Source organism: Jaculus jaculus, chromosome 5 (assembly GCF_020740685.1).
Source record: "Jaculus jaculus isolate mJacJac1 chromosome 5, mJacJac1.mat.Y.cur, whole genome shotgun sequence".
Classification (NCBI taxonomy): domain Eukaryota; kingdom Metazoa; phylum Chordata; class Mammalia; order Rodentia; family Dipodidae; genus Jaculus; species Jaculus jaculus.
The window spans coordinates 103,480,372-103,492,075 of record NC_059106.1 but is presented as its reverse complement, the minus strand read 5'-3'; the positions used below and the strand labels follow the sequence as shown (position 1 = coordinate 103,492,075).

General features: G+C 50.8%; 1 protein-coding gene across 13 annotated transcripts; it reads right to left on the bottom strand.

Moving 5' to 3' along the window:
- Nucleotides 1-279: 279 nt before the first annotated feature.
- Nucleotides 280-11,592, bottom strand: Stxbp2 (syntaxin binding protein 2). 13 transcript variants are annotated; one of them, XM_045150140.1, is made up of 20 exons: nt 11,436-11,592; nt 9,779-9,828; nt 9,469-9,550; nt 8,836-8,933; nt 8,203-8,281; nt 8,005-8,108; nt 7,522-7,670; nt 6,921-7,005; nt 6,700-6,830; nt 6,490-6,597; nt 5,884-5,980; nt 5,691-5,756; nt 5,522-5,602; nt 4,407-4,545; nt 3,922-4,031; nt 1,555-1,650; nt 1,185-1,292; nt 993-1,078; nt 753-910; nt 280-421 (listed from the first exon to the last, which is right to left on the bottom strand). In XM_045150140.1, exons 3-20 carry the CDS (start codon nt 9,524-9,526, stop codon nt 336-338), a joined length of 1,839 nt encoding a protein of 612 aa, XP_045006075.1. In that variant the 5' UTR covers nt 9,527-9,550; nt 9,779-9,828; nt 11,436-11,592; the 3' UTR covers nt 280-335. The 13 variants fall into 13 exon arrangements, with proteins under 13 accessions (XP_045006075.1, XP_045006066.1, XP_045006070.1 ...); XM_045150131.1 differs by lacking the exon at nt 11,436-11,592 and adding an exon at nt 11,249-11,356; XM_045150135.1 differs by lacking the exon at nt 11,436-11,592 and adding an exon at nt 11,249-11,355 and having other exon boundaries at nt 1,185-1,217.
- Between the last annotated feature and the right edge of the window lie 112 nt (nt 11,593-11,704).

Genomic DNA, 11,704 nt, shown 5'->3' with positions numbered 1-11,704 from the left:
TCACTATGTAGTTTCAGGGTGACCTCAAACTCATAACAATCCTCCTATCTCTGCCTCCTGAATCCTGGGATTAAAGGCATGTGCCACCATGCCCCACCCAGCCTTTGAAAAGGAGACCAGCCAGATAGCCAGGCCTCCTAGCTTGTAGGACTTCAAGCCAATATTGGAACTACAACCCAGAGCTGAAGATGCTCTGAGGAGCCAAGGAAAGCAGGCCCTGGGGAGGCCTGTGGCACAAGTGTGATCCAGTAGAGCAAAACAAAATGAAGTGAGCACCAGTGGAAAGACAAAAGGAATTTATTTATATGGAAAGGCAGGATGTGGGGGCAACAGAGTCAGGGCAGGGCAATGTCCTCCAGCTTCTGATCCAGAGTCTTGAGGTCATCCAGGAAGCGGGTAGGTGTAAGGATATGTGAGGATCCTAGTCAGGAGCAGAGTGCGGGGAGGGGGAGGTAGGGGTGTTGTCTCAGACCCAGGCACCCCTACTAGGATTTCTGCTGGTAGGGACCATTTCATGTCACTCTGCACCCCAGGTTCCCAACTTTCCAAGGATTCAAGTCCAGCCCCAGACAGACCTCTAGGGACCCAGAGTCCTGCCCCAGCTCCCACGGGTCTACAGAATCCATCCCAGCCTTTTAGGGACCCTGGACCCAACAACAGATCTCATAAGACCCCCAGAGTCCCAAGCCTGGGCACCAGGTGGCAGTCCCAAGTCCAGTCCCCAGGAACCACAGTTCCAACCAACCACTCACCAATGAGCACTTCCCATTTGCCCTCGGTGGCCCTGGTCACCTCGTAGGCAGCCCTCATCTCGGACATGGCCACACCACCCACAATGTAGACAATAAGCCTGGGCCCGGCCCGAGACTCCACACCAGTCTTGTTCTTATGCCAATGACCAAAACGTGCACTGGGTGGGGTTGGGGTGCAGAGGTCAGTCTAGGATGGAGACACCAACTCACCCCCAACCTGGGCCTCCCTGGGTCCCTCACCTGACCGCAGCTTGGGAGCTGGGTGTAGGGGCAGGGTCAGACACGAAGGGCCAGAGTTTTCGGTCTAGCCGGTCCTCTACCGCATCCTGGGTGGCCAGAGGTGGCCAAGTTTAAGAGAGGAGCCATTAGACAATGGGACCAACTAATGTGTTCAGGGGCCACAATTCTGGTAAAAAGAGCCATCAAGTGTACCTTCGGAGACCTAAGAGTCCAGACATCCAAGGCCCTCAAGCAGAAAGAGTCAAAGACCAGCAAGAGCAACACCCTGCTGTTGCTCTGGGGTGGTAGGATGGCCAGAAACTAGCACGAGAAAAGCTTTTAGGCTGACAGGTGGAGGTTAGAGGGAGAGACAGGATGGAGAAAAGGCCAGGTTTTTCAATAAGTGAGTCCTATGTGACTTAGGATACATGTGCATTCCCAGACAGAGCAGAGACAGTGCCAGGGGAATGCTGATAATGAGGGATTTTCCATTAAGCCCAAGGCTTAGCACTGAGAGTGGGAAGGAAGCTGAGCAGCTGACAGGATCAGGAGGGAAGAGGTGGACCCCCACAACCTTAGGTACCTCCATTATGTCCTTAATGACTGGAGACCAGCGAGACAACTGATAAGTGGACTCTGTGCGTTCCCTCCTCTCCAGCCGGCTTGAGGTTGTAGAGCCCTATAGGAGGGATGGGCAGAGTTGGGAAAAAGGAGGCTGGTCACAGATGGGCCTGGGCCTCAGATGACTGGAAGAGGGGAAAGGCAGAGAAATGGAGCAGGGAGAGCACTCAAGAGAGAAGGAGAAATACAGAGAGAAAGAAAATCAGAAAGAAACAAAGAAAGATATAGATACAGATAGAAGGACAGATATAGAGAAGGGGGGAGAAAGAGGCAGACACTGAGAGGCAGACAGACAGCAAGGCAAACAGAGAGAGAAAGACAGAAAGAAAGAGATAGAGGAAGAGACAGAGAAAGAGAGACCAAAATGACAAAAAGAATCAGAGATAAGGGAGATGGGGATGAAAAAGAAACAGAAGGAACAGAGATGGAAGAAAAAGGAGAAACAGAGAACAAAGAAAAAGATGAGAGTGAGATGCAGGGCACAGAGAAACAGGGACAAGCAAGAGACAAAAGACAAGCCAGGCATGGTAGCTTATGATTACAATTCCATTCACTTGGGAATCTGAGACAGGAGGACAGCCATGATGAGTTCAATGCCAACTTGAGCTACACAGTGAGATCCATGGAAGCCAGCCTGGGCTAGAGAGAGATAGTGATCAAAACACTAAATAAGGGGACCTAATCCTAGCACTCGGGAGACAGAGTAGGAGGATCAGTGAGTTTGAGGCCACCCTGAGACTACATAGTGAATTCCGGGTCAGCCTGAGCTAGCATGAGATCATGACTCAAGAAATTAATTAATTAATTAATAAACAAACAAGGGGGTGCTGGAAAAATGGCTTAGTGGTTAAGGCGCTTGCCTGCAAAGTCAAAGGACCCAGTTTCAATTCCCCAGGACCCATGTAAGCCAGAAGCACAAGGGGGTGTATGCATCTGGAGTTTGTTTGCACTGTCTAGAGGCCCTGGCATGCCCATTCTCTCTCCCTCTCTCTGCCTATTTCTCTCTCTCTCTCTCTCTCAAATAAATAAAGAAAAAGAAAAATATTTTAAAAAAATAAAATAAGGGGTCCAGGTGTGGTGGCTCATGTCTTTAATTGCAGCACTCTAATAGGCAGAATTTTGGCAGGACTAGGACTTTTAGGGAAGGGGCCTTGGAGAGGAGTGAGATTTGGGTGAGAAGGTGGAGTCTTGGAGAGGTTGGTGGAGTTATAAGAAAGTGGTTCTGGGACAGGGATGTGGCCTGTATTCAGGTGTGCCAGACTTTGGGAGGCAGAGGTACAGGGATCCCTGTAAATTCGAGGGCAGTCTGGGACTACAGAGTGAGTGCCAGGTCAGCCTGGCCTAGAGTGAGACCCTACCTTGAAAAAAAAAAAGGAAAGAAAAAAATACCAAATAAAATAAGGATTAGGAAGATGCTCAGTGCAAACATGAGGACCTGTGTTCTATTCCCCAGCACTCATGTAAAAAGGTGGGCATGACCATACATACCTGTAATCCCAGTGCTGAGGAGGGCTTACTGTCAGCCATCTAACTGAAAAATGGCACATGCTACAGGTTCAGTGAGACTCTGTCTCAGGGAGAAAAAGTGGGTAGAAGAGCAATAGAGGAGGATATCTGACATCCTCCTATGGACTCCACATATGTATGCATAGGTTATGCACACAACACCAAATGTACGTTCACGCATACACACACCAAAAATAAAACAAGCTGGGCATGGTGGTACATGCCTTTAATCCTAGCACTTGGGAGGCTATGAGTTCAAGGCTACCCTGAGAATACAATGTGAATTCCAGGTCGGCCTGGACCACAGTGAGACCATACCTTGGAAAGCCAAAGGGAAAAAAAAACAAAAAGGAAAAGAAAAAAGAAAGAAAGAAAACAACGAAGGACAGACATACAAACACAGGGAGGGTCAGAGGATGGAGGCAGGGTGGAAGGCACACAAGGAGCCACAGGCCCATAGCAGAGAAGGGTCAAGCGAGGTGGTTATATAGGGTCAGAGAAGACAGGAGAGGCCAAGTCTAGGGCTGAACACAGGAAGTCACCATGTGTGCTGGGTGAGGGATCTACCAAGACCTTCAGGATCACTAGGATACCATCCCCCAACAACAGTTACCCTAACACCCACTCTTAGGGATTAGACCATACACCCCACATTGTGCCAACATTTCAGGGATCCCATCTTAGCCCTGCTGCCTATCATGTGATCCAGAAATGGGGGTGACTTGCATGCTTTATGTCCCCAACAAGCCATGCTGTGTACCCAAACTGGTCATATGCCACCCTTACCCTACAAGACCCCACCTCTTGCCAGTTCCCAGCATACCCCGGGGTTGGTGACAGTACTCCCCAGCTGCTCCAAGTTCCGAATGAGGCTGCTGTAGGCCTGCACGTTGGCATGCTGAATCAGCTTGGCCAGGTTCTCCTCACTCACACCTGGGGACAGCAACAGGGAGGGGCTGAATGGGGTCCTGGGTAAAGAGGGTTGGAATGAAGAGATGGATGCAAGAAGTTTCCAAAGTTAATTGTAAAGAGGAATTCTCGTTTTAGAGAAATTGTGAATTGCTATCCTTGATAAGGTAGGATGGGAGGGTTCATCACAATTAGTAGAAGGAACCCTAAGTCTATAGGATCCACAGATTTGGGGATCTGTATATCATGAGGAACTCTCATGTTGATAAGTGGGTTACTGCACCATTGAAGGGTCATCCCTGGCCCAAAACAGTATCTGCTTGCCTGGTTATTGGGGAATGATAAACTTGAGGTTTCTTAGACTAGAGACACTGGTGAGTAGGGTGTCCCAGAACTCACCATTCCGTAGAAGAATGTAAAGCAACAGGACCCGGATCTTATCATAGGGAGGTACTGTGGCATCTAGTAGGACCGGAACTATCAGCTTCATGGCATCTTTGATCTTCTCCCCCTCTGCATCAGAGCCCATGGCCAGGTCCTGTGGAGCATGAGGGTCAGCTGTCCAGTCAGATGCTGGGGTGGACAGGGGTAGGAAGGTGGCAGAAGAGAGGCAACCCAGGGTCCTTGATAAGAGGTAGGGACCCTCCTTCAACCTAGTAACAGGCCTCCCAAAGTCTGGCACAACTGTACACAGGACACATCCCTATACCAGGACCACCTTCTTATAACTCCACCAACCTACCTCTTCAAGGCTCCATCCTCTCACACAGGTCTCACCCCTCTCCAAGGCCCCTTCCCTACAAGTCCTAGCCTGCCCAAGTTCTGCCTATCAGAGGGCTCTGCCCTGCTGGGAGGCAACATAGTACCCTACACTCTTATTAAAAAAATTTTTTAGCAGGGCATGGTGGCACACATCTTTAATCCCAGCACTCGGGAGGCAGAGATAGGAGGATCACCATGAGTTCGAGGCCACCCTGAGAATACAGAGTGAATTCCAGGCCAGCATGGGCTAGAGTGAGACCCTACCTTGAAAAAAAAATTAATCTTTACAAATTTTTATTTATTTATTTATGAGAGAAAGAGGCAGATAGAGAGAGAATGGACCCACCAGGGCCTCTAGCCATTTGCAAAATAAACTCTAAACGTATGCACCACTTTGTGTATCTGGCTACGTGGGTACTGGGGAATCAAACCTGGGTGCTTTGGCTTTGCAGGCAAGTGCCTTAACTGCTAAGCCATCTCTCCAGCCCAACCCCACACTCTTAACTCCCTGCCCTTTCAGAGGCTCTACTGCTTCCCCACTCTCCTAAGTACCCATCCCCTCTTAGAGGCCCACCCCTCCCTAGATCCCAACTACCAAAGGGTACAGCCCCCTTTTGGAGACACCAAACCTCCTTACACTGCCTCCTCTCTGAGGCCTCACCTCTCCTCATGCTCTGACTCCTGGAAGCCCCTGCCCCCTCCCAGAGGATGTCCTCCTACAGGGCCACGCTCCCAGCAGCCCTGCCTCCCACCTGCTCTACACCGCAAAGCTTCTCCACAGAGCCCTTGAAATGCTTCATGCAGTCATCAGCTAAATGCAGATGTGTAGAATACTGCAGGAATAGGGATAACAGAGGTGGTCAAATCAGAGAGCAGGACCATGCTTGGGGCTGAAGGTCCACTCCACTTGCCAGAGCTCACCTTGTTCAGCTCCTTCTGATACTGTGGCATCTTTTTCAGTATGTAGGACAGGTCTTTGATGTTGGCCTGGGGTGGAATGGGTGAGGGTAGGAGGTGGTAAGAAGCCAGGCCCTGGTCCTGTACCAGTAGGGATCCCACTCCAGACTCAGGATAAGACTGAAGCTCTGCCCACCTTCCATGGGCTAGCCCCTACCTTGTCAGTGGTCAGCCGCTTGCTCTCACAGAATGACTTCAGAAGCTCAGTGACCTTCCTAGCCATGAGGGAAGGCAGGGAGAGGTGGAGGAGGGCACTAAGACAGTGTTGGGGGGGGGTCTCACTGCCATGGAATGGTAAACAGGGGATGCATATTCTAGTACCAGGCTACGGTGGTGCCCAGGGTTGGGGTTAGAGGCTGGTCAAGTGTACCACTGAGGGTCTAGGGAGATGGCTCATTGGATAAGATGCTTGGTGCATGAGCATAGAGCTGAGCATGGTTAGATGTACCTAAAATTCAGCACTGGAGAGGCAGAGATGGGGGATTCCTAGGGTGTGCTGGCTAGCTAGTCTAGCCAGATCTGTGAGCTCTAGGTTCTCAGTGAGTTCTCTGTCTCAAAAAGGTGGAAAATAACTAAGTTAACTCTGCCCTCAACACACACATACACACACATAAGACCCACTAAAGGGCATTGCTTATAGAATGGTCATGAGCAACTTGAGGCTTGGGTGCCCCAGGGGTCCTACAACCATGTACCAGGTTCACAATGGGTGAGGAAGTATCTGATGAGACCCACACTGCCAGCACCCATGGTGTGCACATACTTGGAAACATCTGCAATGTGCATGTGTCGAAGCTCCACCCACAGATCATCATCTTCATCCAGGAGTACCACCTTCTCCCGAGCCTCACTTAGTCCTGTTGTCTCATACCTGGAGGAGAAGGAGACATGGAAGGACATAAAGGTCAAGGGTATTAACTTAGGACCAGGGATTACCAGTGGGGATGGAGGGTGCCCTCCTGGGTCTGGCAACCTGTATGTATCCTGTTCGATGTCTAGCAGGTCATAGGCCATGGCTTGGAACGTGAGTTCATGCAACAGTGGGGACACAGGATCGGCTGCCCGGTCCATGATAAGCAGCTGCGAGCGGGTTTTCTCAAGGCCCTAGGCGGGGTGGTGCAAGGATAAAGGTGCTTACCCCAATCATGTGAACCCTGAAAAGCCTCCCTCTGTACCTCCTCATTGTCCCCTCACCTCGCCTAGACTGGGAGTATCTGCCTTGAAGGCATTCAGCTTGGCTAAGACAGCATGGGCCAACTGGGCTGTGTCTTCTGGACCCCTGAACATGGTAAAATCACACAGAAGGGCATCAGGAAATGGAGTCTGGGAAGACTGGGTACAATCTTGAGATCAAGGTTGGGGATGGGAGTCAGGGGCTGAGATGAGGACCAAGTTAAAGATTGGTTAAAGGGATCTTGGGAAATAGCTTTAGATCAAGCACTTGCCACTAAAGTGTACAGACCAGAGTTTGAATCCCCAGCACCCACATACTACCCAGGCAGACATGGAAATCCATCTGTATTCCCTGTGCTCACGAGGCAGAGAAAAGGGATACTTAAGAAGCTGGCTAGCTAGACTAGATAAACCATCGCGCTCTGGGTTCAAATGACAGACCCTGTCTCAACAAATAGGATGGAGAAAAACTGAAGACACCTGACTTCAAACTCAACACCTGCACACACATGTGCCCACATGTACACACACATGCATTTTACACATGCAAAAAAATATTGGACGCAGGCTGGAATGAAGGTCAGAAGGTAGCACTGGAGCGGGGATGGAACTGGGTCCCCACTTGCGGTAGCGAATAGATGGGTATTCCTGAAGTGTGGCACAAAGTGTAGCAATCTGCTGGGCCAACACATCGACCTGCCGTGCCCGTTCCCCAGCCCGGAAGGGGCAGTAGAGGTTGTAGGTGCTGTGAGGGGCATCCAGAGAGAACACCTGGAGGACAGAAGTACAAAGGCCACCACTATAGGAGTAATCAGCCCACTTCCCAGCAACTGCCCCTTGCATTTCTCTGAAATCTGCTTTCCAGCCTGAAGGCAAGCTGAGGCTGCCCACCAACTGGCTGGCCCAGAAGGGGTGCAAAGATAAGCCCTCCCTCCCCACCCTGGCAAACTTCCTCCCTCTCCTGTAGGAGGAAGTCTGCTCTGTGATCTGTACTGTCCCCTAGAAATGAATGCCCAGAGGGATAGAACTCCACCCTGTTTCCAAGGGAACCTGGGCTATTTGGTTGGGAATGCACATACACACCCTATCCAGGCCTGGGCTATACCTGGGCCTCATAGGGGAGGAAGGCAAGGTGGATTTCTTTCAAGGTCTTCACCACTTTTGCTAGGCGAGAGCGGCCCAGCTCACTGAATAAGGGCTCAGAGCAGGCTGGGATGGACAAGAAGGTTGTTAGACCAAAGCCAACCCCATGCTTCTCCCTTCTTGCCCCAGCTCCTCCCAGCACCTCCTTTCCCTCACTCACTGTCAGTGAAGAAGACATGTGCAGCTTTATAGGCAAAGGTCGGAGTCCCCCGGAAGTCTGCGATTAGGGCCTGAACTGACTGAGGAATGCAGATCACTCTCAGAGTAATACCCTGCACCCGTGGACTTTTCTGCTGCAGGAGTCTCAAGCTGTTCCCCATGCTACATTATATGCAAACATGCACAGGGACATGCACACATACATGCATTGACATATACAGGGCTGGCAATACAAACATTTCTTAGGGCTGGGTGTGGTAGCGTGGCACATGCCATTAATCCCAGCACTTGGGAGGCAGAGGTAGGAGGATCACCATGTGTTCAAGGCCACCCTGAGACTACAGAGTGAATTCCAGGTCAGCCTGGGCTAGAGCAAGACCCTACCTTGAAAAACCAAAAAAATTCTTAGGACGCATGTTTTGGCATGTATATGCATGCACACACATACATATGACACATGCATGTACACATTTAGACACATGCACTTATGGCATATACAGGTACACATGCATACACAGATACATTATGGCATTGTACATGCACACACACTATGATGTACTCACATATTTGTGCAGACACATGCATTCTGACGTGTGATGCACACACACACACACACACACACACACACACATACACACGCAACTCCTGTGGGCACCTTCTCCGTGGGACTCAGCAAATAAATGGCTTCCAGGCTGGGAATGGGTTCTCGACGTTTGTTGATGTCTTCCACAACTGGTAGCAACAGAGGAAGGGACATATGTAGGTGGTATGGAGGAGAGAGACAGAGGGAGTCTCAGGTTTGAGGAACTTGACCCTTAGCTATGGTGGGTGGAGGATCATATGTTTAAGACAGCTTCACTCTCTAAGGTTCCTAAACAGGAGGAATCATGGGGTTCCCCTACCTAAGAGCTACAAAGTCAAGGGTTCTCTCTATTTCAAGTCACATGGCCATACCCTTGGAAGGGCTCTAATTTCTAGGATGACCTGAGTTCCATCCTGGATCTCTTTAGAGTTGCATATGCAATAGGAGTACTCAATGAAACTGAGCCCTTAAGGGTTGTAACAAGGTAGTCCTTCATGGGACCTCATGGGCTCCCTCATCTAGGGGATGTACTTTGTTCCATGCCTAGACTATGTAAGGGGAGCTGCATGTTTGGGACAACTGGAAGAAATCCTATACTCAAGAGTTTCACCCAGGGGCCCCACTTTCAAAAAGTCCCGCATCTGGGTACCATGTGGAGAACATGAGGTGGGGACATCCACTCACTGGTGATGCCCTCTGCCAGGATATCTGACATTTTACAGCAGGACGATAAGATACGCATACTTGGGTGGTCCAGAATAAGCACCTGTCCAGATAGATAGACACATAAGCCCATACACAGGCAAGTAAGGCAAAAGAGGCCATAGCTAGCCCCAGGAGGAACACAAGCAATGAGAAGACACTGAAAGTTTCAAGGGCCCAGGGCCCACCCCCCCACCCTCAAGAAATTCCTGGAAGTGCCATATTCAGGGACCCCAACATAGACTTGGGTAAAGGACTGCCTCTGGACACCCAGCATTCTGCTTCACCCTACCTTCCATTCGCCATCCTTTTTCACACTCCGAATAACTCCACTCAGGATTTCTACAGGGGAGTAGATGGGAAGAGTTCAAGACACTTGTCATACCAGGTTTCTTCTGAGTTGGAACCTTTTCTGTTTTGCAAAACAAATGTGGGCGGTATGCAAGTGTATATATGTTTGTAGACATATGGAGGAATATGTGTGTGCATGAGTATGGGGGGGAGAGCAGAAGCCAGCTGTCAATGTCAGGTGTCTTCCTCAGACATTCTTATTTTTTTTTTTGAGACAGAGTGTCACACTGAACCTAGAGCTCACCAATTTGGCTACACTAGCTAGCCAGCCAACCCCAGTCTCCACCACACCTACAATTTTATATGGGTGTTGAGGATCTGAACTCAGGTCCTCCTGTTTGTAAAGCAAGCAGTTTATTCACTGAGCCATCTCCCCAGCCCTGTGCCCTCATCTTAATGTCTACCCACTGTGATCCTGAGACATCACCCCCAATTTACAGATAGAAAAACTGAGGTTCTGAGAGGTCAAGCAACTTAACTAAGCACCCTCACATTTAGGTACAGTGCTTAAGAGAAAGGAATAAGTAAAGCCTTCCCCCCCTGTGACCCTCACTGTACCTCCATCAGGCCTCTTTTGCCTACAAGGCAATATCTGGATTCCCAACACTTAGGGGTTTTGGGGGGGGAAGGGCGGGGGGCTATGGTCATCCCCTCAACCTCCAAGCCTCGTTTTCCTCATCTGTAAAATGGAATTACTGCTTTTACCCCCAATATCCCCATTAACTCCTGAGTAGTGGCCTCATTGCACTGTACAAGAAGGTTTCTGCTTGGCTCAGCAGTGGAGAGAAGCGACACAGGGGTTTTACCTTAGCCTGGACAGTGGGCCAGAGTGTCAAGTATACTGTTATAAGGACAGAAAGCACAGCTGAGGCTGGAACTACCAGAGGGGAAAGGAAGGAGGTATACTCTATCCCTCCCCCCAACAAGAACCCGAGCCTCTCGAGGCCTGGATTTTCAAGCTGCAAGTTCTCAGTCATGAAGCCAGGAGGAGGGTGTCCCTCGCGTCGTCCCCGCGGGGAACAGACATTTCACCTGAGCGCTCACACAATTTGAACCAGGAGTTCAGCCCCTAACTGAGTGGTTCGGACACACAAGAAGAGGGTGTCCGAAGCTGTGTCTTCCTCCTGCTGCCACCCTAGCTGGCCTACAGGTCGCGATCGAGCCTACGCCAACTCCCTACCCGTACCTTAGAGTCCCCACTCTCCCAATTTTGTTCAGCACAGACACCCGAGGACCCGGGAGCCCAGCTGGAAACAAGCCCCGCTACCCCCGCTTCGAGGATCAGGAGGTCCGGAGTCCAGCCTGGCGTGGGGCTCGCCGCCACGGGGATCCTAAGACCCCAGAGTCCCCGTGCCACCCAGGTCCCCGTCCCCCAGGGTGCACCAAAGCCTTGCCCCAGGGTGGCACTCACTTTCCCCTACCACAGCCTTCAGCCCGGTGGGCGCCATCTTCCCCCAGGAACGCCACTGAGGCTTCCGGGTCGGTCTCAAGGTGGGGGCGTGGCCTCGCGTCATCCACGCGGGTCCTGCCCCTCGGGTTTGGGCTACGCCCTTACGCACCTTGTCCCGGAAGTCGAGTCCCCCTCCCCAGCTCTTTACCTGCAGTCACACGCCAAGTTACTGGGCCGGTCCCTCCGACATGCGCTCAGATGGGAGGTTAGCTACACAGGTCCCCAACATGTGTGCGCCTGCACAGGAGGAGGGGAGGTTTGGATAGTTGGTTAACTCAGGTGGTCTATCTAGATACCCACTGCACATTGACTGGAATAGTTTTTCCTCAAACTTGACATTCTGCCAGAAAGCGTTATGCAAAAGGAGGGAACAGAGACTCACGTGATCGTGACCCTATGTGAGCCAGCTGGGATTTG

Excerpts from the sequence above, each read along its gene's own strand:
- Stxbp2 (XM_045150131.1), bottom strand. The coding sequence starts at position 11,351 with ATGACGCGAGGCCACGCCCCCACCTTGAGACCGACCCGGAAGCCTCAG. Across the intron at positions 4,546-5,521 it reads AGCTTTGCGGTGTAGAGCAG|GACCTGGCCATGGGCTCTGA; the intron begins GTGGGAGGCAGG and ends CATGCTCCACAG. Across the intron at positions 1,651-3,921 it reads GTACTGTCACCAACCCCGGG|GGCTCTACAACCTCAAGCCG; the intron begins GTATGCTGGGAA and ends TCCCTCCTATAG.